The sequence below is a fragment of the Pongo pygmaeus genome, chromosome 6 (assembly GCF_028885625.2).
Source record: "Pongo pygmaeus isolate AG05252 chromosome 6, NHGRI_mPonPyg2-v2.0_pri, whole genome shotgun sequence".
Classification (NCBI taxonomy): domain Eukaryota; kingdom Metazoa; phylum Chordata; class Mammalia; order Primates; family Hominidae; genus Pongo; species Pongo pygmaeus.
Window position 1 is genome coordinate 143,216,919 of NC_072379.2, and position 26,720 is coordinate 143,243,638.

The 26,720-nt window shown below is 37.5% G+C and overlaps 1 protein-coding gene across 1 annotated transcript; it reads left to right on the top strand.

Moving 5' to 3' along the window:
• The first annotated feature begins 16,363 nt into the window (after positions 1-16,363).
• On the top strand, positions 16,364-17,295 carry LOC129040664 (olfactory receptor 2A12-like). The gene is given in 2 exon segments (XM_054495419.1): positions 16,364-17,213; positions 17,216-17,295. Coding segments are annotated over 2 exon segments (930 nt in total).
• Positions 17,296-26,720: the final 9,425 nt, after the last annotated feature.

Genomic DNA, 26,720 nt, shown 5'->3' on the forward strand with positions numbered 1-26,720 from the left:
GGGATTTCACCATGTTGGCCAGGCTGGTCTCGAACTCCTGACCTCATGATCTGCCCACCTCAGCCTCCAAAAGTGCTGGGATTACAGGCGTGAGCCACCGCGCCCAGCCAAATAATTTTTTAAAAAACTTTTTAAATTGAAGACACACAGAGAAATGTATAAATCATAAGTTAAATTCAGTGAAAGATCATGAAGTAAACACATTATGTAACCACTTTCTAGGAGGAGAAATAAAACATTGTGGCCTTCCAGGAGCTACCATCATGCTCTCTCCCAATTACTGCACCTTCCCTCCTCCCACAAGATACCTACTACCCTAACTTCTAACAGCACATATTAGCATTGTATTTTCTTGGACTTTATATAAATTGGATAGATACATAAAGAGTATACATTCTTTTCTATCTGCCTACTTTCACTCATTATTGTCTTTGTGAGATTCACCCAGGTTGCTGTATGTAGCATAATTTATTATTTTTCTTTGTTTTATAGCATTACATTGCACAAATATTTCATAATTTATTCACCACATTCATAATGGATATTTGAATTGTCTACAATTTTGGCTGTAACAAATAATTATTCCGTGAATGGTATTATATGCACCTTTTTGGAGACATATATAATCACTTCTGTTGGCTACATATGCATGGGAATACTGGGTTATAAAAACTCTAGACTTTCGGCCAGGCACGCTGGCTCAGGCCTGTAATCCCAGCACTTTGGGAGGCCGAGGTGGGGGGATTAGGAGGTCAGGAGATCGAGACCACCCTGGCTAACATGGTGAAACCCTGTTTCTGCTAAAAATACAAAAAATTAGCCAGGCAAGGCGGCGGGCGCCTGTAGTCCCAGCTATTCTGGAGGCTGAGGCAGGAGAATGGTGTGAACCCAGGAGGCGGAGCTTGCAGTGAGCCAAGATCGCGCCACTACACTCCAGCCTGGGCGACAGAGCAAGACTCCGTCTCAAAAAAAAAAAAAACCTCTAAACTTTCATCTGCTTTGGATTGAACTCTTGAACTCTTGAAAGTCAGCCTATAGAATTGTTATTATTTACTCATGACCTACAGTGTGCCTCACACTGAGCTCTATATTGTAAATACAATGATGAGCTCTCTATATATATACAGTTTCTGACCTTTGGTGTTTCATCCCTCCTTATCTTTCTCCTTGCTGGTGCTATGAACCTCTGACTTGGTTGGATGACCCCAAAGCCCTCTTGTACGAAGTTTCTTCTCTTGCACCATGATGTTTTCCTGTGAAAGCACTATCTTTACTTTTCTGATATTTGCATCTACCACACCTAGACGCATGTGGAATCATCTGAATTCCTTCCAGAAAATAGGCAGACAGCCAGGAGCCAGGAAAGCTGCCCCAGGCTCTTCCATTTAACCCAAATAGTTCCTCAGCACTCACTTCTCCTAGCTCACCCTTCTTTGATGCTTTATGAAGCTGTCCCACCTAATAACCCCTGCCAAAGATGTGAATGGGGATTGCAGGGTAATATTTCCTCTAAGATTTATTTTCTTATTATACGCAATAACTGTGATTTAAGACAACAGTGGGAAAGCCAACATATATATGTATGTGACCACTTATTTTACCTACCTATCTTCCTTTTCCCCTTCACTTCACTGGGACCAGAGAAGCTGACTCTCCAGCACTCCAAAGTGGCCCTTGCATGTTAGACTGAGTTCACCCTACCACTTGCTTTCAGAAACTTTAGTGGTTCTATTAACCTGGGCTCCCCAAAAATATAACCTGATGTAAAAGCTTATACAACATCATTTAATTAAGAATGATGGGGTTGGGCGCGGTGGCTCACGCTTGTAATCCCAGCACTTTGGGAGGCCGAGGCGGGTGGATAACCTGATGTCAGGAGTTCGAGTCCAGCCTGACCAACATGGTGAAACCCCGTCTCTACTAAAAATATAAAAATAGATGGGCATGGTGGTATGTGCCTGTAGTCCCAGCTACTCCAGAGGCGGAGGCAGGAGAATTGCTTGAACCCAGGAGGCGGAGGTTGCAGTGAGCCGAGATTGTGCCATTGCGCTCCAGCCTGGGCAACAAGTGCAAAACTCATCTCAAAAAAAAAAAAAAAAAAAGAAGGAAAACAGATGTGAGGCAAGAGAATAGGGGGAGAAAGCTCAAAGGTGCCTTGCTAAAGCTGCCACTGCTTGGTGTCAAAAATAACTGATTCCTCTATTTCATGGGATTGTTTTCTGAGAGTCCTTGTGAAATACTGGTCTTAGAATGGGTCCATTTGGGAGCAATCAGAGTGAGTAATTTAATTGCTTGCCACTGCCTCCTGTTGGTCAAACGTGTGCCTCACTCCATGGGGTGTTAATTATCCCACATTAGAAATTGTACATGCATCACGGCCACCAAATATTCTACACTGACTTGTGCTCAGGGGTAAAAGAAAAGCCTCAGATCAGAAAGCAAGAGGAATGTAATGTGGCAGGAGAAGAAGCACTCTTGGGTTATTCTTGTGTAAAGTAGATTTGATTAGAGCACAGAGTAGCTCACAGTGGTGGTTAAGATGGGACAAGTGGACAAGGGTTCCAGAAATCTGAAGCTGAAAGATCTGAGTTGGTGAGCAAGATGTGTCTGTTACAAGGAATAAGTCCAAAGAACCAGAATTTCATTTGTTAACTAAGTATAATGAATTTAGAAATTTTTATTTACTTTTTGTTTTTGAGACATAGTCTCCCTCTGTCACCCAGGCTGGAGTGCAGTGGTGTGATCTCGGCTCACTGCAACCTCCACCTCCAGGGTTCAAGCGATTCTTCTGCCTCAATCTCCCAAGCAGCTGGGACTACAGGTGTGCGCCACCATGCTTGGCTGATTTTTTTGTATTTTTAGTAGAGATGTGGTTTCACCATATTGGCCAGGTTGGTCTCTAACTCCTGACCTCAAGTTCTCTGCCTGCCTCAGCCTCCCAAAGTGCTGAGATCACAGGCGTGAGTCATTGCATGCACCTGGCTTAGAAATCTTTCTCTTAGACAATAGGTGACTTTCATGGGCACTGTGTTGCTTTGGATTGAAAAGAAAAGAAAAAAAATTCTGGCTGTGAAAATCTGGGTATAGATTGCCTCTTTGTGCTTGCATATTTGCTATAATTATCTTAAGCCCATTGGAAAACTCCAAGTTTGAATAATTACAGTGTGGCTCTGTTTGTAGCATGTAACTTATTTTCAAAAGAGAATAACATGGCTCCCTTCTGTGATTATTTAGTTTTTGCATTTCTCATTTCTGTTTCCAGGAATAGAAAATCATCTTACGACAAGACACCTAAAAATGCTTGGTAGGATGTTAAGCAAACCAACATCACTTTAAATGCAGAGCTGTGTTTGCAGGAGAGTAAATAAAATTCTCAAGACGACAAAGATTAGACAGAAAATAAATGGACAATTATGAGAACACAAGCTAGCAACTAGCAGAAAAACCAGTTAGGAAAACGGAAGGCTATACCTGCTTTTAGGGTATTTGTCAATCCCCCAAATCACAGATTAAAATGACTCCAGAGGTCATATTCTATAAACCCTTCACCTATGTAAGGTGTTATGTTAGAGTAAGAATGCGTTCATAAAAACTGGAACCTCTACCCATTGCTACCAGGAATCAATAATAAGAGTTGTGACTGACATTTGATTGAAGCTAAGGAATTCAGAGTAAAATAAAATATTATTTAAATTGTTGAAAGAATTAACTGCCAACCTAGAATTCTACATCCAGAAGATATAATTCAAATTTCAGATGAAAGAAAGATGTTATCAGAGAAGAAGGAAAAAAAGAAACACCTGAGAATGTTCATGCACTTCAGGAGACATGAAAGGAGATTTTTTCTGGCTGAAGAAACGCTCCCAATGGTAATGAGTGGTTGTGTTTTATGCTCCTGAACACGATGATTTTTTTTGTGTCCTCAGTTTTCTTAAGTGAGGCTGTGATATGACCATGATATGCCTATGTTATATTTTCTTTTCATTTATCCTGCCGTGAATTGTTAAACTTTCTAAATTCATGGAAGGGTTGACTTTATATATTAGAAATGCTCAGACAAAATGTGATTTGGGCCCACTTTATTTTCTCTTCCTCTTGGGAATATGATGACTTTTTTTTTTTTTTTTTTTGAGATGGAGTCTCACTCTGTCGCCCAGGCTGGAGTGCAGTGGTGAGATCTCGGCTCACTGCAAGCTCCGCCTCCTGGGTTCACGCCATTCTCCTGCCTCAGCCTCCTGAGTATCTGGGACTATAGGCGCCCGCCACCACACCAGGCTAATACTTTGTATTTTTAGTAGAGATGGGGTTTCACCGTGTTAGCCAGGATGGTCTCGATCTCCTGACCTCGTGATCCACCCGCCTCCGCCTCCCAAAGTGCTGGGATTACAGGTGTGAGCCACCGCGCCTGGCCTATGATCGACTTTTAACATCAACCTACATAATCTGCTCCGTATTTGTTATTTTGCTTTTATGCATTTATCTGCATGTTTTCTATTTATCTTTACTTGACTTGAATCATCTTCTAATGAATCAGGATAATCAGTTAAATTATCCAATATTTATTAATTTCAGATATTACAGTTTGTTGTTTTAGAATGAATATTTGATTATTTCTATAGATTATATTTATTTGTGGAATATGACAATTTTTTCAATTTTTTATATCTCTGCCTCCATTTTCTTCAAACTATGAATTATTGTTACTTTGAAGCCTTTATTCAGAGCTTTGGTATCTGTGTTATGTTTGGCAGTCTCCCAGTGACTACATTATCTCTTGATTATTGATCAGTTTTTTTTCTTTTTTTTCAAGTTTTCAATGAAAAGTTGTAGAGGCTTTCTGTTATGTAATTTTCCTCTAAAGATTTTTGGTATTTTTTTTTCATAATTATGATTGTGGCAGATCTACTCTTATTTGTAGGGCATAATTTTTCTTTCTATAATGTGGTCTTTAACAAAATCTCTCAACCCTGGTAGATTGTAACTCCAACATCCCCAGCACTTTGCAATTTCTAAAATCACTTTTCAGTACTGTTCAGCACTTCTCAGCAGTCAGTCCCACAGAAACCATCCTTTGCTATGCCTCCAGGAATCTTGCATTTTTGGATTCAGCCTCGCTTAGGAGAAACACCTATGCATACTTTGGAAGTTCCTTTTGTACATATTCTTCTGCAGTGCCCTACCCTGAAATCTCAATTTCCACATTGGCCCTCAACTTCCCTGTTACTTGTACCCAAGGAAACTTCAGCTTTCTCCTTGGACTCCATTTTGCTAGTTGCTGCTTGGAAAATGACTCCTGGGAGGAAGTCTATTTGAATGTGAGGCTTGTGTCATATTTCCCTTCTCACAAGGATCACATGACTGTACTATCTACTTTCCTGCAACTGAAAATGGTTGTTCCATATACTTCATTTAGTTTTATATTTATGGTGGGAGGGAAAGACTGATACTACTCCAAATTCCTTACAGTTATTTTCTTCTATCTCACTTCTTGATTTTCTGACGTTTTTAGGGCTGGTAATCTGGCTGTTACCAATCTATATTCTCTATAGTTATTGCATGAAAATTAGTGACTGAATTTACTAAGGACACAATTACTTCTAAGACACACTCATTAGAAGCTTAAGCTCATATCGGATTGATTTGGCAGCTTTAGCTTGCTTGAGAAAGCACTGAATTTTGTGAAAGAAAAAATTCTTTGGTAAATTAATGTTCAGGACTTGGCAAATGTTTCATAAGTTAATTAATGAGTGAAGTGGCAGAAAGAGATTGTGCCAGTGTAAAGAGGCATGTGTGTCCAACCATTTCAGTTCTTAGTTTTGTTTTTTAGAGTAGAGTTTGTATTTGTAGTTAGGTAAGAATTGGGACACAAGAAGAAACAAGAGAGGACTCAAATTACTAAAATCAGGAAAGAAAAAGGGGACATTACCAATTCCTTTATGGAAATAAAATGTTTATAAGAAATATGAGCAATTGTATGCCAACAAAGTAGATAATCTAGATGAAAAGAACAAATTCTTAGAAAGATACAAGTGTAATAACTGACTCAAGAGGAAATAAAATGTAAATAGAACTATAAAAGTAAAGAAATTGCGTTGATAATTTTAAAACTTTTTAAAAAGAAAATCCCAGAACTGTGTGGCTTCCCTGATGAATCCTACCAAAGGTTTAAAGAAAAATTAACACTAAATCCTTCACGAAGCCTTCTAAATAGAGAATGGAATACTTCTCAGTTCATCTTCTGAGGCCAATATTATGCTCATACCAAAACCAAGAAAAAGATATTGCAAAAAAGAAAACTAAAGAACAGTACCCCTTTTTATATACATGCCCAAATCCTGAACAATATGTAATACTAGCAAACAAGTTTAAATTGCATGTCAAAGGTTTTACATATTATGACCAAACTGGATACATCCCTAGAATCTGAGGTTGCTTTCATATCCAAATATCGAATCAATAAAATCTACCACATTAATTACATAAATGAGAAAAACAACATGATCATTTTAATAGCCAAATTAAAGCATTTGACAAATCTAATAATAATAAAAACACTCAACAAAATAAAAATGAAGAGTACTTTCTTAACCTGTCAAAAAGGCATAGATGAGAAAGCTCACAGCTAACATCGTACTTAATGGTGAAAGATAGAATGCTTTTTCTTAAGATCAGGAACAATACGTGGATGTCCACTCTCACCACTTTGATTCAACATTGTACTGGAGGTGTATAGTGAGGACAGTTAGACTGTCTTGTTCCAATAGCTTGGAACCTTAGCCAAGAGATAGCAATACCAGCTTGCCGGTTTTACTTTGCCCCAACAGATAACCCAATGAAGACTGTGAACCAAAATTTTGGGTAAAGCAGTCTCCATGGCAGTTTGATTTTTAAAGGCCAAACCTCCCCAGACTCCATAGATCACTGGGGCCAAACAGTATCACAGGAAGTTGTCACACATTAACCAGGCCCCCTGCTTAGAACTGCAGCACAAAAGCTTGGATACATGCAACGCTATTCCACTTTCCCAGTAGACATTGAACCCCAGATTCCAAACAATGTTGGGGCCAAGCAGCATTGCAACTGTGAGAGAAAATTCTAAGGAGGGCTTAATACTAGACCTCAGAACCTCTGCCAAGGGTGTCCTCTTTGGAGAGTTTGAGGTCTAGAGGATTCCCCAGGCTGTCCTCCTGTGGGGTCCAATCTTATAGTTCCAGACGTCTCTGGTCACTGGTGCCACTTTGCATGCTTTCCTTCCAGAGCCTACTATGAGCTTTAGAAGAATAGCCATGAACTGTAATGTGAACTGGATGCTGGGTGGGCCTTTTTGTTCCTTAGCCAGTTGAGTAGATAAGGGAAGATTTTAGCCTTAGAAAAGAATGTTCAAGTTGCTTGAAACACATGTGAGTTTGCTGTGAGCTGCACCACACGTAGGGATCAGGGACCAAGCATGGAAAAGATATATATATATATATAAAGTTTTTCCCCCTATGGGGTAGGGCAATTATAACCTCATTCCTAGGCCTTAAGGCACTACCAGGGAGTGACCCCAGCCAATTGCCCTCAATTTCCAAGGAGCTACTAGGAAACAGCATTGAAAGACTGAAAAAGAAAGAGAGGGGAAAAAAATGAAAAAGATCCTGGTCCCTTAAGCGAACTGGTGGCGGCGGTCAGTCTTCTCCACATGGAAAGCCCCTAGTTTCACTGGCCATGGCCAGAAACCTGCAGTTGCTTCCATGTTTAGTTGCTGCCCACCGAGGGTCCCGGTTTGGAAAGAAAAACAGAAAGAGATTCCCCTGTACGGAGCAGAAGGAAAAGAATGAATCCCAAACTTTGGGCTTACCTCTTCCTCCTGGATGGCTTGCCAAAATATGTTAACGGTGGAGGGTGTCCAGGTTCTTGGCATCTTGAACAAAGAATTAGACAAAATGCACAAACAAAGAAAGGAAAGGACAAAGGGCTTTATTGAAAATAAAAGTATACTCCACAATGTGGGAGCAGGCCTGAGCATCAGGGCTCAAAGGCCCTGTTACAGGGATTTTGTGAGTTTAAATGCCCTCTACTTGGGGTACACCCCATTTAAATGAAGAGGATGAAGTAAAGTTAGAAAGTCATTTATGGCATATGCCCTATGGAGAGGATATTTCCTGTTATAGCTGAAGTATGAATCGGCCTTACGTTTCCTCCCTCCAGACCCTATTTTCCTGCCCCACCAATCACCCTCATAATACTAAAGTTTCTTATTAAAGTAGCTACAGAAGATTTTGAAGCACTTGATTCTAATAAGTGTAGGGAGATACGTTAGGCCTGAGGGTATCATTAATAAAATAAGTAAGAGAAATAGTTCCTCATAATATCTCTCTTTAAAATCAGAAATGACAGAAAAATCTTGGAAATTACAGGTAGGGATTGATGAGAAATATATTATATTGTAATTCAAATATACTTTTTTAAAGAGAGTGTCCTAGCGGCATCCTCTTTAAATAAGAGTCCAACTGAGATGAAAAATCATGAACTTAAGATTCATTATGGCTCTGTGTTTTTCTCCAAGTCTGTTGTCTACATGACAGACATGTCATTTGTCTGTCATATAATTTTAATCAAACACCGAAATGCTTAGAGTTGAGAGATCTTTATTATTATTATTATTATTATTATTATTATTATTATTATTCTGAGACAGAGTCTTGCTCTCTAGCCCAGGCTGGAGTGCAGCGGCACGATCTCGGCTCACTGCAACCTCTGCCTCCCGGGTCTCAGTTCAAGCAATTCTCCTGCCTCAGCCTCCCGAGTAGCTGGGATTACAGGCACGTGCCAACATGCCAAGCTAATTTTTGTATTTTTAGTAGAGATGGGGTTTCACCATGTTGGTCAGGCTGGTCTTAAACTCCTGACCTTGTGATCCCCCACCTTGGCCTCCCAAAGTGCTGGGATTACAAGCATGAGCCACTGCACCCTGCCGAGAGATTTTTTAAAAATTGAATCTAAAGGTAGGATACATATTTGGAAGAAAAGATATGTTTTTAAAATGGAACAAATAGAGAGTCGCTTGAAATTGAAGGAAAGGAAAAAAGCACTGGGGAAATAGAATCTGATCTCTACGAGTTTCCAAATTTAAAAATATATTGCAATGGAAATTTTTGCAGTTCATGCACAATAAGACTTTCAGCAGACCAAGACTCCTCTCCTTGGAGGAGAGGAGTCCTCTGAGGTGCTGCCTTAACAAGCTCCATGGGGGCCACATTTCTCACATCATCAAATTTCAAACTTTTTGAAAGGGGGGTATGTAGGCAGGCAAAATTTTGAGATCACAATAAGTCTAGATCCTTGGAGACTGTGCCATGTTACATAACCCATATAGGGTGACTTATCTGTGAAATGTTCATGCCAAGATTCTCCTGGGTAGGAACAACCTTACCATTCTTCCTGAGTTCTCACTTCTTTGCATAAGCAGGAACACAAGTGCGCATATGTGCACACACACACACACAAACAGAGGCACACACACCGGACCCACATCCACACACGCTCACACTCATACGAATAACAAAGCTGGAGGATAGAGAGGAGAGGGGAAGGTGTTACACTGCTCAGTAGGGAAGACATGGGATGGTGGGAAGACACTTCATATGTTGTTCTCTGGACTCCACAGGTATGTCTCTGGATAATGGGCCTCTTTTAAGTAATCAGAGTATAAAGTCTACATATCTAGAAGCCCCCTGAACATCCCTGGCTCCTGTCCCAGTCCTCAGGATAGAAAGAGATCTGGGACTCATCGTCCACCCAACCTGCTTCAGGTGCAGGCAATTCAGCTCCAACCTTTCCCCATCTCTGCGTTTTCCTGTGCATTCAAGGGCAATTTGAGGCAAATACCAGAAATAGTATCTTCCTTTGTATTAATCATTATTTATACACTGATTAGTGGTTTCCAGGAGAAGAGCAAGGCAGAAGACTGGCAGAAATGTTCAGGTTTAGGATGGAGAGAAAAAGAAGAGAGAGAGAGAGAGAACACCTTCACGGAGACCCCTTCCTGGCACTATGCCAGGTCTCAGAGTAACATCTGATACAGTGTCAAAACATTACATAGGTTTCAGACTTGCCTTTGTCCCACCCTTTCCCTGTCAGTTGTGGGAAGGAGCTGGTAGCAGTAGATCACTCTGGTTCATGGTGTCAAACTGGAAGAGGCATAAGAGCCATATATATATTCCTGCTGCCTCCTTTACAAATGAAGGAGGTGAAGCTCCAGGTGTTACGTAATTTTTCCTGTGACTTCTCCTTCATCTCTTCTACTGAGAATCATCTGCTTCTGCTACATCCTAGGAATATCCTCCAGCCAGCAAAGTAACATTAGGGTTCCTTTTCTTTGTTGCCCTGGAGGGAGATGTCAGGTGCTGGGAGAAAGTCCTAGAGTTATTTGACAAGGATTTCTCTCCTATTTCTTCTGATAGCAGAGAAGCCCATATAGGTGCCAGACAAGCCAGATAAGCTTTTCCTGATTTGTGTGCCAGGAATGGTTGTCTTCATCTTATGGAAACACTTTATCAGATCCTAGAGTGGGATAACTTGACTATGGTATCACATATTAAATTTTGGGGAAAAGTCCTGGCTGGTGGAAATACGGTAAAATACTCCTATTACAAAAATAACTTCTCTGATTCGCCTGTATCTGGCAACAGATTCAGTGAAAATTTTGCATTGAAAAAATAAACACAGTTGAATGCATTCTTATTCCCTTTACATCCATTTAAAGGGAGAGTTGTTTCTCACTTTTGAGAAGAAGTTTTTAAAAATAATGTGTTTTCTTACATTTTAAAAATGGAAAAGGAAAACAGAATCCTGTCTATATTTGTAACACTGTAATGACACAATCTTTGCAGTGTGGATTCTGTTTAAGAAATGTTTGCTACTCTCAAAAATATACCCCTAGCTTGTATTCTGGAGAGTTTATTTTGATCCTATTTAGATCTAAAACTGACCTGATGTTTATTTTTGTGCATGGTGTGTGGTAGGGGCCATGTTTTGGTGTTCTTCGACATGGATAGCCAACCGACACAGCATAATATTATTTTTCAAAAACACCAGTGCCAACTTTGTCTTAGATCAAGAGTGCATATTCTTCTGGATTTTGTTTTGTTTTGTTTCGTTTTGTTTTGAAACAGCGTCTCGCTCTGTCTCCCAGGCTGGAGTGCAGTGGCACGATTTCGGCTCACTGCAACTTCTGCCTCCTGGGTTCAAGCAATTCTCCTGCCTCAGCCTCCCAAATAGCTGGGACTACAGATGCCCAACACCACGCCCTGCTAATTTTTGTATTTTTAGTAGAGACAGGGTTTTGCCATGTTGGCCAGGCTGGTCTTGAACTCCTGACTTCAAATGATCCACCCACCTTGGCCTCCCAAAGTGCTGGGATTACAGGTGTGAGCCACCGCGCCCAGCCGTTCTTCTGGATTTTTGAGTTAACCACTCTGTGTCACTGGTCTGTTTGTTCATCCTTCTTCCACTGCCACAGTCACTTAATTGCTGTGGCTTTATAAGTCTGGAGAGTCAATGGAGTAAGTTCTTCCATTCATTCTTCTTTCTCAAGACTTCCTTGGCTATTCTGGACCTTCTGCATTTCATATAACATTTAGAGTACAATTATTAATTTTCATTGATAAAAAAAACTTGCTGGTATTCTGATTTGAATTTCATTGAAAGTATAGATCAAATTGAATAGATTTAGAATCTTTACAAAACTTCCAATCTATAAACACACAATTATATGAATGTATACATGCATATATACATATCTTATTAATTTTGTACATTGACCTTGAATCCAGAAGTTTTTATAAATACACAGTAGTTTCAATAGTTCATTGACTGAGTTTAAAATTTTTCCACAAACAAAATCATGGTGGTGTAAATAATGACATTTGATATTCTTCATTTTAATTCTTAGGCTTCTTACTCTTTCTTTTGGTGTTATTACTGGCTAGTTTATGAATCAACATTAAATAGAAGTGGTTAATAACTTCTTCTTCTTCGAAGAACACCAAAACATGGCCCCTACCACACACCATGCACAAAAATAAACATCAGGTCAGTTTTAGATCTAAATAGGAAGGATCAAAACAAACTCTCCAGAATACAAGAGGAGCACCTTATATTCTAATGCAAGGGGAAAGCTTTTAAACATTCACCATTAAGTACAATGTTTCTGTTGGTTTTATGGATATTCTTTTTCAGATTTAGGAAAGGTTTTTTTCTATTTGAATCTTGCAGTCTTTTCATAGGGCATAAATTCTGAATTGTCTATTCTTTGTGGATTTTTCTTTTCATTATTATTGTATAGTATCACCTACATGCTTACACATGCTGATAACAAAATTGCTACTACCAGTTTCTACAACATGTTTTTCATTATTTTATTTTCAATCTCTGTGTGGGGGTGTGCGTGTGCATGTGTGTGTGTGTGCGTCTGCGTCTGTGTGTGTGTGTGTTAGAGAGAAAAAAAGGGAATTTATGTTTAAGGGGTTTAGGTGTGGCACATAAGGATTTTGTAACTCGATTTTCTGTTTTCATCTAAAGTGCCTAACTCTGTCTTTTAATGCCCTATAATTACATATAATGTGATAATTCATATACATAGACTTATTTATACTGGCTTTTGTGTTTTCTATTTGTCAAAAAAATAAATTTGCTTTTTTTTCTTTTTTGGCCTGCTGTTTGATTGATAATGCTTTCAAATTTCTTTTATTTACTTTGTAATTTTGGAAACCATATATTTTGTTTATTTTTTTGATTCTCATTAATTGCTAATATACAAGTTTAATACATTATTTTAACAAATATAAAGTCACTCCTAGTTTCAATTTTCATCAAGAGTCTTAGCATTCTTTATTTATCACACATCTCCCTCTGTTTACTTATTATTTCCAAAAGATTTAATTTTACCCTTTCAAAACACCAAAATAATCATTTTATAGCCCATTGTTTATAAAATTTACTAAGATATTCTATTTGAAATTATGTGTAAATATTGTTTTCATATATTCGATTTACCTCTGGGTTCACTTTTGTTCTTATTGAGGAATATAGTGGTATATTGAGGATCTGTAGGTCCTCAGTACCCTTCTGATCTGTATATCCAATAATATCTTACTTTGCTCTCATTCATTCAAGAGAGTTATTGCAGATATAAAATTGTGGAATGACAGCTTCTCCCCTTCTTGGCACAGTAACAACAGTAGCTCATTATCTTCTGAACTCTTCTTGTTGATGAGAAGTCTCTGTCAGTGGAATTGTTGCTCTTATTAGATCATTGTATTTTACCTTTGATAATTTTTAATATTACCTCTTACTACTAGAAAAATTAAATTTTAAGAGAATATAACAAAGACTTTAAGAGACAAATAAAATCATAGTTTCTATTAGAAATCAAAATGGTTATGAAACAAAAAGGTACTATGATGAACCAAGAAATATGTGTATATATGTATTATAGACATATATAAATATATATATTTATATGTATACATATGTGTGTATCAACTTAAAAATCTAAGAAAAACAAAGTTATTAAATTTTTAAAAATTAAGATGAGATAAATTTTAAACTGGTGTCAGTCATAGGATAAATTCTGTAGGTTTTATGGATACTCTTTTTCTTTTTTTAACTTTTAAATTCAGGTGTACATGTGCAGGTTTGTTACATAGGTAAACTCATGTCATGGGGTTTGTGGTACAGATTATTTCGTCACTCAGGCATTAAGCCTAGTACCCATTAATTGTTTTTCATGATCCTCTCCTCTCACCTTCTGCCTTCTGATAGGCCCCTATGCCTGTTGTTTCCCTCTATGTGTCCATGTGTTCTTATCATTAAGCTCCCATGTATAAATAAGAATATGTGGTATTTGATTTTCTGATCCTGTTTTAGTTTCCTAAGGATAAAGACCTTCAGCTCCATCCATGTTCCTACAAAGGACATGATCTCATTCTTTTTCATGGCTGCGTAGTATTCCATGGAGTATATGTACCACATTTTCTTTATCTAGTCTACCGGTTTTTAATATTTAGGTTGATTCCATGTCTTTAATATTATGAATAGTGCTGCAGTAAATGTACGTGTTTATGTGTCTTTACAATGGAATCATTTATATTTCTTCGTGTGTATACCCAGCAATGGGATTGCTGAGTCAAATGGTAGTGGTGCTTTCAAAATGTTATCCCTTTGCCTGTCTGTATTCAAATCTGGGTAGATTCCTTCATGACATCTTCCAATACACAACTTCTTCCCTTTAATGATGGATGTGGACATTATCCTCTTTATTGTTTTTTAAAATTGTGTGTTATATTTCTTTTTTTTAATACTTTAAGTTTTAAGGTACATGTGAACTACGTGCAGGTTTGTTACATATGTATACATGTGCCACATTGGTGTGCTGCACCCATTAACTCGTCATTTACATTAGGTATATCTCCTAATGCTATCCCTCCCCCCTCCCCCCACCCCACAACAGGCCCCAGTGTGTGATGTTCCCCTTCCTGTGTCCAAGTGTTCTCATTGTTCAATTCGCACCTATAAGTGAGAACATGCGGTGTTTGGTTTTTTGTCCTTGCGATAGTTTGCTGAGAATGATGGTTTCCAGCTTCATCCATGTCCCTACAAAGGACATGAACTCATCATTTTTTATGGCTGCATAGTATTCCATGGTGCATATGTGCCACATTTTCTTAATCCAGTCTATCATTGTTGGACATTTGGGTTGGTTCCAAGTCTTTGCTATTGTGAATAGTGCCGCAATAAACATACGTGTGCATGTATCACCACTGGCCGTCAGAGAAATGCAAATCAAAACCACAATGAGATACCGTCTCACACCAGTTAGAATGGCGATCACTAAAAAGTCAGGAAACAACAGGTGCTGGAGAGGATGTGGAGAAATAGGAACACTTTTACACTGTTGGTGGGACTGTAAACTAGTTCAACCATTGTGGAAGTCAGTGTGGCAATTCCTCAGGGATCTAGAACTAGAAATACCATTTGACCCAGCCATCCCATTACTGGGTATATACCCAAAGGACTATAAATCATGCTGCTATAAAGACAATTGTGTGTTATATTTCTTACTGCAAAAGTCTATAACTGATTTGTTTTTATAAACTAATTGTATTTTCGTGGCTATTTTATTTTTCTCAATTTATTTGTCATTTTAGAAAATATGTCTTCATTAATTTATTAAAGCATCCTAATCATTGTTATATTAGAGTCTTTGGAAGGTTGTTCTATACATTTAATTGCATCTTCAGTGAATTTAAGGTTCTAATTATTTACTTTGTTTTCCCTTTTTAGTGTTAAATTTGTGTTTTAAAACAAATACGTTTGTTAGGCAAATTTTGAGTGGAGGAGTTTTTGTTTTTATTACTGTTATTATTATTATCATTATTATTATTTGATTTTTCTATCTTGTTTCTCCCTCTTGTGGTCTTTAGATTTTGTTGTTCTTCACTTGACTCCAAGGGCCCCCTTATAAAAATCAGGTCTTATAACACTTTCTCAGGTTCTGTTGATCAAATTATAGAGCCGGCAAGCATATTGGCTTCTTGAAAGTCACTTTATCCAGCAACCCAGTAGTTGTTTTAAAACTTCTTTCATGGCCCCAATCCAAGCCCTGAGCTTCAAACAGTCACATCAGTACCACATCTCACAACAACTTGCCTTAACCCCATAAAAGCTAAGTTCCAGGTATTACTGTCTGCTTCCAGACTTGGAGCATATTATGTTTCTGATTCATTTCCAGTGTATGAAGGAGTTGTCACATTTTAAACTCTTTGGGGTTTGCATTTTGTATTTTCTCTCTCATATCCATGTATTTGAAGTAGAGGAGAAATTGGGAACCCATCTTGAGCAAAAATCTTCACTCTCTTCTTATGTAAATATGTCATCAGTAGAGTAGGTACAATGATAAAATTGTTCAGTGTCACTGAGCTCAACTTCTGGGAGAAAATAAAGATTGGTGAAAACAGTGGTAAATGAAAGAGGACCAGCCTCTATCTATTGCCTCGTTAGATTTAGCTGATTATGGCTTTCAATGAATATCATGAAATGACAAATCTTCTATTTTTCTCAAAAGAGTCTAGAGACACCAATTTTATCATGAAATTGCCTAGTTTTTAATATTAGTCAATAACTACAGATGTTAAATATCTCTAAAAGCCAAATTTGTAAGTCAACATCATAGGACTTTGGGCTGGATGGACCCATGAAATACTGATTTGTGGCCTCTGGCATAAAATTCATGCTCTATAATGAAATGTTTTTTATTTTCTCTCATTAGCTGTGAAATTTCTGTCTTAAGTACATCACAGGATTTTTCTGTCATGAGAGTATGGAAAGCAATCAGACCTGGATCACAGAAGTCATCCTGCTGGGATTCCAGGTGGACCCAGATCTGGAGTTGTTCCTCTTTGGGTTTTTCTTGCTATTCTACAGCTTCACCCTGATGGGAAATGGGATTATCCTGGGGCTCATCTGCTTGGAATCTAGACTGCACACACCCATGTACGTCTTCCTGTCACACCTGGCCATCGTGGACATGTCCTATGCCTCGAGTACTGTCCCTAAGATGCTAGCAAATCTTGTGATGCACAAAAAAGTCATCTCCTTTGCTCCTTGCATACTTCAGACTTTTTTGTATTTGGCATTTGCTATTACAGAGTGTCTGATTTTGGTGGTGATGTGCTATGATCGATATGTGGCAATCTGTCACCCCTTGCAATACACCCTCATTATGAACTGGAGAGTGTGCACTGTCCTGGCCTCAACTTGCTGGATATTTAGCTTTCTCTTGGCTCTGGTACATATTACTCTTATTCTGAGGCTGCCTTTTTGTGGCCCACAAAAGATCAACCACTTTTTCTGTCAAATCATGTCTGTATTCAAATTGGCCTGTGCTGACACTAGGCTCGACCAGGCTGTCCTCTTTGCGGGTTCTGCGTTAGTCTTAGGGGGGCCGCTCTGCCTGGTGCTGGTCTCCTACTCGCACATCCTGGCGGCCATCTGAAGGATCCAGTCTGGGGAGGGCCGCAGAAAGGCCTTCTCTACCTGCTGCTCCCACCTCTGCGTGGTGGGGCTTTTCTTTGGCAGCGCCATCGTCATGTACATGGCCCCCAAGTCAAGCCATTCTCAAGAACAGAGGAAGATCCTTTCCCTGTTTTACAGCCTTTTCAACCCGATGCTGACCCCCTCATCTATAGCCTTAGGAACGCAGAGGTGAAAGGGGCTCTAAAGAGAGTCCTTTGGAAACAGAGGTCAATGTGAAGAATCATTTGAGATATCCTGAGTGTGTAAGTATGGTTCTCATGACCCTGGGTCCTGAAATTTCCTTTTTAGTTCTTTAATTTACCACACCCAATACTGTTTATCTTCAGACTTCTTATAAAAAGAGAAACTGGCCTGGTGTGGTAGCTGATGCCTGTAATCCCAACATTTTGGGAGGCTGACCCGGGCGGATTACCTGAGGTCAGGAGTTCGGGACCAGCCTAACCAACATGGCAAAACACCGTCTCTATTAAAAATACAAAAATTAGCCGGGTGTGCTGGTGGGCGCCTGTAATCCCAACTCTACTTGGGAGGCTGAGGCAGGAGAATCGCTTGAACCCAGGAGGCGGAAGTTGCACTGAACCAAGATTGTACCACTGCACTCCAGCCTGGGTGACAGAGCAAGACTCCCTCTCAAAAAAAATAAATAAATAAAGAGAGAGAAACTAATTACTTTTACTATTTAAAGCATTGATACCAAACCTGAGATAAACCTATGAAACAGAAAATCACAATCTAATCCTATTCATGAACATAGATGCAAACCTCTTAAAGAAAATATTAATGAAACAAGTCCATCAGAATGAAGTAAGGATGTATTATAATGAAACTATGTATACCCTTAAAATGCAGCAATAATTTAACATTAAAACAAACAACAAAAATAACTTGCCCACATTAACAAATTAAAGAATACATTTCATATGAACATCTCAGTAGATCCAAGAAAGTGTTTGACAAGATTTAAGATCAATTCTTTACAAGCTAATATAGCAGTAAGACTTTCTAAACAGAATCTACCAAAAACAAAACAAAAATAAAAACAAAGCAGATGTCATGGTTAATGGTGAAATGTTAGCATCTGTCCTTTTCAGGTAAAGAATCAGACACAAAAAAAGTCACTTGTTTTTCTTGATTTCACTTTTTACTAGAGATCCTAACCAGTACAGTTAGACAAAAAGAACAAATACACCCATGCATGCGCACATACGCACACACGCACACACACACACACATGCGCACACACACACATTTGAGAAAGAAGAAACAAATTGTAATTACGTACAAATGACATTACTGTATATGTAGGAAATTCAAAAGAATTATAAGAAATTTTAAAGTAACTTGATACAAAATCAATATAAAATATATTATATTTTTAAAGCAATAACAATTAAAATGAAACTTGAAAAAATGCTACCATACACAACAGGATTTAATTTTCAAATGCTTAGGAATAATTATAACAAAGATTATACAAAAACTCTAAAGAGATAATTAAAAATCTATTGAGAGACTATGGTAAATAAATAGATACACAATGTGTGGTATGCCAAGTTCTTGGACTGAAAAACATAATATTACAATGATTCAATCTCCTTAAATTGATTATTAGACTTAATACAATCCCAATCAATATCCCAGCAGGGTGTGTGGATGTGTGCAGAACTCAACAAGCTGATCTTAAAATTCAAGGGACCAAGGCTAGCTCAAACCATATTAAAAGAGAAAGAGTACAACGTGGGAGGATTTGATCCTTCAGATATCAAAACACACTATATAGTGTAATAAACAGAACAGTGTGGTATTTATACACAGACCAATAAACAAACAGAATAGAAAGAAAATTAGCATATATTTGCTTTTATTAGCACTTGCTATATTAGAGGTGTGGCATGGCATATCACTGGGGAATGAAAAAGCTTTGAAGTAAATGGTGTTGGGACAACTGAGTCTTTATAAAGATATTCAAATCATGCAGAAAATTCAACTTCCGGTGTATTCAAGATTTAAGTGTCAAAGGCAGAACTCTAAAGCTTTTAGAAGATATACAAGAGAAGGATTTTTTAAACAATACATATAATTGCTATTGTGAAATAATATCTGATATTATAAAATCTTTAAGCTGCATTAAATAAAAATATTGGTGTATGTGACTGGGTTGAAATTAAGAACTTACGTTAATCAAAACAAGGCATAAAAAGTGAAAGGACAAGCCACAAAATCTTCTCCTGGAAGACCTTCTGATTTATCAGCTCTCAAGCAGTACATCCCCAAAGACCAGCATATTTCAGAGTCTCATGCATTTTCTTGACTAGATGACTTTCAATCATATCTCTTCAGTCTATCTTTTTATGGCATCATTAAGTACTTGAAGTTTTTCTCTTTATATATTTTTTTCACATGTGTGTTGTCAGTTTACAATCAGTAATATACAAGATCATTGTACACATCAATTTTGTCTTGTCATAGCTGTGTCTCTAGTATCTAGAGCAGAGCTAGGTACAGAGAAGATTCTCAATAATTATCTGTTGACAGATGACCAACAGGTATCCCCAGGAAAGTGTGAGCCCATCCACATTCTTCCTGAAACCAAGGAACAACCAAGTTAGAGGGAGAGAGGTGCATTTTTATGTTCTATTTATTAATAATTTTTATTTTGCACATGAGAAGATCGAGGAACACAGAGGTTGAGTAACCCTGAGTCATTGAGTTAGCATAATCAATGGAAAATATAGAGTTTAAAAAAATAGGTTTTCTGGCTCCAGAGCTGGTATTCTTTTGTTGTTAAACAATAGAAATTTATGTCCAAGATCAGGTGCCAAGCATTGTCGAGCTCTAGTGAGGACTCTCTTCTGGCTTTCTGAGAGTGTCTTCCCACTGTGTCTACACATGGCAGAGAGAGAGAGAGCCCATATTCTCAATACAATACTAACTCCATGTACAAGTGTAGCTTACACCAATGACCCAATGATTCAAGACAAAAGATAAACATATCTCCCTTCTACCACCAGGAAGGAAAGTTATCAGGATCGTTGAAGGAGGACTTTCTTTCTTTCTCTCTTTCTTCTTTCTTTCCTTCCTTTCTCTTTCTCTTTCTTTCTTTCTTCTTCTTTCTTTCTTTCTTCCTCTTTTCTTCCTTTCTTTCCTCTCTCTTTATTTTCTTTATTTCCTTCCTTCCTTCCTCCCTCTTTTTTTAAATGAAGGACACATTATTGTCTCCTATGGAATTCTCAACTGTGAATACTCTATTGGGAATAATTATTATGATATTGGACCACTGTCACTGAAGGAAATTAATATTCCCTTCAATCGTGAGATCTAGTGATCATTAATTACCATGTGAGATATGGGGGGTGGTAGTTTTACAAACTTAACAAAAAAAATTATTTGTCAAAATGTAAGTAAAAGAGAACTTATAATGAAGGTAATATAGACACGAGGCTTCAAAAACTAAAATTAGTAGGGGAAAAAAGATAAATCATTCAGGTAAAAAGAACAGCAAAATTCATCATAATGTATGGCGTCTACAAAAATTAAGATAAGACAAGAGTAGGATAAAAATAGAATTTTTAATTCTAAAATCACCTTAAAATAAATTTTAAAATGAAAGCAGAATAGAAGTTTTTTGGCAATACAGTATATGAGCCATTTTCAGATTTTGTTGTAGTGAGAAAATTTTCTGATATAACAATGTCTAAAACTAATAAAGAAGCAAAAGAAACTTATTTTTTGTCTTTCCCCTTTTTATCAAGAAGAAAAATCTTTTCCAGAAAGACTTACTCTCAGCAGATTGTTTGCTTGTATTGCTTTGGCCAAGAATGAGTCAAATGGAAGTCCTTAGTCTACTTACTAACAAAGAAGATGAGATCGAATGCTTGGCTTATATCAGTCATGGTTTAATCTCCCCTGGCTCATAGCAAGGACCATGTTCTCTGATATCTGCACTGCCTGAGAATCAGTATAGGGTCAGCAAGGAAGTGGGCAATGACCACTGAGCACACAACTGGCTTCTCGGCCAAATGGCTTAAATTCTGATGCTAACCTCCTTGAATCTTGAAAAGAAGTAGGCCATTGAAGTGTGCAAATTTTCTCATCCATCAATTTTTGGGACCCAAATGATAGTCTGTGAAAATAAGGCACAATGTTTAAAACTATAATGGCTACAATCTGTAAATATAGTAAAAAATTATTCTTACACCAAAGGGACTCCTTTAAGAACCTAATCTGATACTGCTTTAAAAAAGAGATTCTGAATTAGAGTATTTTAGTTACATAGTAGATGCTCTTCCTTCTGCTATATTAAATATATACATATATATATACCTCAAAAAGTGTGAGGAGTATGAAAACAGTTTTATAAAAATATCTAAGATTGTCAGTTTATCCTTCTAGCCATATGTTTCTTTTAGATCACAGAAGTATCTGCAATTCAGTTAACCAAATGTGTAAGGGATGTGATTGTATTTTCCCTGTATCGCCTAACTTATTTTCATATTGGACAAATGTTCTTTTTACACAAAAAATAAAAGTCAAAATGCTTTCCTAAAATATTGTCGGATCTCATTTTTGCTAAATTATTTATCTGTCTGTCCTACTGTCTTTGCATCTGTATATGTTAATGAAGAAATTTGGGGGATATTGAGCTATCAATCATAATTATTTCCAGGTGCTGTGACCTAAAATAATTTTAATTTTTTTCATTGAACTTTAAAAAATGTCTTTATTTTGTACATGTTGAGCTTAAGTCCTTCTCACCAAAAAGAAGGCAGTTTTTTTTTCCCTTGAGGTGGGTAGGGAGATAGCATGATAAAGAAGTATTAAGACTTTTAAGAAACAGGCAATGTGAGTACAGATTTCCTGTTTACCACCAGCATGTGAGCAAAGGGAATGCAAACAATTTTCTCTCTTGATCAGTCGTATCCCTCATGCCTATAACCTTAACTATGCCTGACACATTACTGGTGTATGATAAACATTTGATTAAGGTAGACACGGGGGGCCAGCACCAACTTTCTAACTGTTGAACAAAGTGCAATGCAATACTATTGTCCCATTAATAAGCCCAAACATGGAGACTAAATCGCTGGAGAAGTCTGTGGCTTTAAGAGAGAAAGGCAACATCCCCCTTCAAGCCTGTTCATCCACAGTATATCAACAGTGGCAACAAGTTAGAAAACTCTCTATTTCACAGTATTTTTCTCTCACTTGATTTTCTAGGACGGAAGTATGTATTCATTAGAATGCATCAGCTGCAAGTAACAAAAGTCATGTTAATTAATTGCCCCTTCCCTCCTCTGCGTGGATTCTTTGTGCCAATTGCTAAGACTGCCTACCTCTTCTACCTCCTTATATGATACATCCATTCCAACTTTTTATTGAAGACTTCCCTTAATAGTCTGCTATTCTCTTTCTGTCTGGACTGGTTCCATCCCAACAATTCCATCTGCCTTTACCTTCTGTTGGACTCTCTAGTTCATTAATCATGCCATCCTCTTTTTTGATTTATTCCTCTGTTTTGATGGAGCACCTCCTACAAAAGCTTTATAAGGTTAAGGTGAGATGCAATCACAGAATTGATGGTGAAAACAGCCCTTAACATTTCAAATCCCTTATCATTGTTTATATTATTTTATCTTCTTCAATAACCCATTGAAATCCTATGAAGGAAGCAGAATTTTTAAAAAAGAAACAAAAACAGTAAAAACTCAAGCCCTGCAAAGGAAATATTTATCTCTCAGAGATGGCAAATGTTAAAATATGCTTAGGCCAGCTGTAGGTATAGTAATTGATATAATCCACAAACACCTACTTCAAAATTGACTCACTTAATAAAGGTCCATCACCACTGATGGAGCCGTGTATACTTTACAGTATTTATTATTGCTAAAATATAAAATGTTAATCATTGTAAATTTAACACTCACAAGAAGTCTAAGACTTTCCATAAAAAATGTTTTGCTCTCACCTTTTCAAAGATTAGAAGCAAAAATAGACAAATTATGATATGTGAGTTTGTATCTATAGTAGACTGTGTTAAATGTCATTATATTGTACTCAACAAAAGGAATAAAATTGTGCTACTAATGCCAGTCTGAACAAATATGCAGCAGAATATTATTCTTAGCTCTATCCAGGTGCTGGTGAGTCAAATTTATTTTTCTGTAATAACCTCATGTGAAAGATGAACAATAAAAAATACTTAAAGTAAAATATTACTTAAACACAATCTTGAAGCATTCTTATAGTAAGTGCTCCTTTGGTCCATCACAGAAGGGAGACTGATTTGGGCTGAAGTAGTTGAAGAGGGCTCCATGAGTGTTTTGAAGGATTGGTGTTATGTATGAATTCAAGTGGGTAAAACAAGATTAAACGGACTTGAAACAAGGAATAGGAATTTCAAGAATGGGAGCTGCTGGGGGATAGTACTTGAATGAAATAGAGTGTGTGCACTGGAGAATAAGGAGGTAAGTGGAGGGAAGCTCTACTGGCCCACAGATCATTTTAAAAGAAAAATAGCCCCATTAGCCTCCTCTTGAATAGATATATTTTAGTGTTCTCCACAATAGATTAAATACATTACTATTATTGTTAAGTGCTTCTTCCACCATAGTTCAAAAACTAAAACTCTATAGAGAACTAGATTAAAAACAGACATGTAGTAAGAAAGAACTGGAAGGATTTTGCAATCATCACTCAGTGAAAATGAGAGAAAGAGAGAGAGAATAAAGCATGCTCATTTTATCTGTAGACCCTAACTTAGGATGAGGAAATCAAAACGTGGCTAAGAAATTTAGAGATGTTTGAGATAAAGGCACATTGAAGAAATTTAAGGAAGAAGATGAGGTATACCTGAACTGTGAAGTCAAAAATATTAGTAAGTGAGAAATGTGGAATGATTATCAAGAAGTCACGGCCTCTCCTCTACAGTCAAACAGCAGGAATTGGAAAGTGGAGCAATTTTAAGGCTGATAAAATAAGTAAGTTTTAAGAGAGTTTAATGGATATACTATCTTGAATATTTTGTTTTCTCTCCAAGGTCTTATCTCATATACAGAAATCCTGTCCCCATCCAATTTCAAGTTAACACACTAAAATAAATCCCATGAGAATACAGAGGGAACAAAATGAATAAACATGTGAGATGTTTTGATTGGTTAACTTGCTAATAGAAAAGGAATAAATTCTATAATTCCCTCTAGGGAGAATGTGAGTAGATGCTATCTCACATGGTTCTGTTCACTGAATCATTATTTTTGTCTGGGGAGTTAGTTGTAGACAAATGATAATAGAAAAAGCTCTGGCTTGCACAAACTAAGTCTCATAAAGTTCAGGAGAGCTCTGTTGCTGGGCTTCACTTCCCAAGGAGGCCCCTTTAGAGACAAGAATCAATCTCAGTCTATTTATTCTTCCCTCCTGTCATTGAGGTTTCTTCTAAGCCCAAGGCTATGTTTGAAGAAAAGACTATATATTATGCCACCGTAAGTAAAAGTGGTTCATTGACGCTGAGAAGAAGTTTGCAGGTGGGAAAAGGGAACCAGAAGTGAATGACATTTCCAGCTTAAGGTATTTTTGACAAAACACTGCGCTTGTGTAGTTTCCTTCTGGCCGTAAGCCTATGTTTATAACTGGGGTCCTGAGAGGAGCTCTGGGGACCACTACCAGTCCTCACAACCATGGGGTGGCCATGGTTCCTCTCACCCTCCTGGTCCCTCATCCTCACATGCCAGTGCCTGGCTTTGTCATGACTCCGCCAGAGAAGAGGAAGAGATAATATCCATGTAGGATATTATCTGGCTAAAGGGCTAAAAAGAACTCCAGGGACTACGTGGCCCAGGTGCCTCTTCTTACAAATAAGAAAACACTAAATCAGAGTTATTAAGTAGTTCACTTGTCCTGAGATTGATTGATCTTCCTTCTGCCATTGCTAACTGTCTGCCCTTCCAATTCTTGAATGATTGCCTGGCTAACTAGGACCCACTGCTCAGTTGTTCAAGAGAGAGATGTCATTCTCTCATAGAGCAACCCAATGCCTGTGGGGAAAAAATTCTCTTTTTGTTTCCTTATTTAGCAGAGGAACTGTTAAACATATAACACATTTCCTTGTTATTATTGGATCCAGAAGTCACTTTCCAATGATTGTTTCAAATCATCAATAATGATTTTTATGCACTTATTAAGTGCCTTATGATAGATAACTCATTTAATCCTCACAACCATCCTATAAGGTAGGGTTTGTTACCCACCCCATTTTGCAGATGGGGGAACTGAGGCACAGCAAGGCACAGAAAAGTCATAAATTTAGAGTGTAGCAAAGCCAGGATCTGAACCCAGGCAATAGGGCCCTATCTAGAATCTTTGCTTGTTTTTTTTTTTTTTTTCTAAATTATGCTATTCATTAGGATCAAATTGAGTATCAAAGTAACTACTGAGATGGTAAGTAATTTCTGAGTGATTGCAAATATTTGAAAAATCTGTGCTGTCCCAGAACCCCGTCTTTGATAGCCATGGCTTCCATTCTGACTAAAATATCAATAAAAACATTTACTTTTGATCGGTGTTAAATATCCTAAATATGTCCCCTTTTCTTCCATAAGATTCTCTCTCTCTCTCTCTCTCTCTCTCTCTCTCTCCCTCTCTCTCTCTCTCCCTCTCTCTCTCTGCCTCTCTCTCTCTCCCTCTCTCTCTCTCTCTCCCTCTCTCTCTCTCTCTCTCTCTCTGTCATAGGCATGGCAGAATAGCACTTTGAGTTTTGAAAACTGTATTTTCTTCTTTAATACAGGAATGAGATTACATTAAATGATTCTTTTCCTCTCTTCAAGTTTCTTTTTAAACAATTTTATGAATCAAAATAGAAAAACAATGGCAATGAAAGCAAAATGTGTTTTTATTTAAATTCAAAAATAACCAAAAAGGAATGCAAAATAAATGTGAAAGAGTTTACAAAACTGTAATGATCGCGTTGGATTTTTAATTCCAATGATTTAGATTCTTTCCTCAATTTTGTGGTCTCCGTAATGCTGTTAATAACAGCTAACATTTATTAAACCATTAACAGGTATCCTAGTGGTACTCATTCTTCACATCAGCCCTTTAGATAGCTGTTGTCATCATTTTACAGATGAAAATAGTGAGGTTCAGAATAAGGGACTCAACTTTGCAATGTTCACTATTCAGAATCAAGGTCAGAATGATTGTCTAAAGAGCACTGCTAACAATGCTTATCTCATTCTTCTTCAGAGATCATTTTTTTTTTCAATTACTGCTAATTTTGTCATGCTATGGAAGAACAGAGAACTGTATCCATGAAGGTTTTTTCCTCATTCTATGCGCTGAAGATCTTTCTTTGATGTGTAGCTGAAGTAGACTCTCAAAGAAAACTTCATTTCAGGCAACTGTGTCTTTATTGTATCTGCTCAGGCTTTTTACTCAGAGAAAAAAATAATCCAACTTCTTAAACTATGAAATCCAAAATGCAAAACCATGCCAATAATGAAAAAATGTGTTCAGCTTATAGTATACTTTTCTATGATCCTTGGCTTCACAAATGAGCTGATAAAACATTAGTTTGCAAGAAGAATCACCATTATGGAGTTGTCACCTTATGACCCTTGCTAGCAAACTCTTAAAATGTACATTTGACA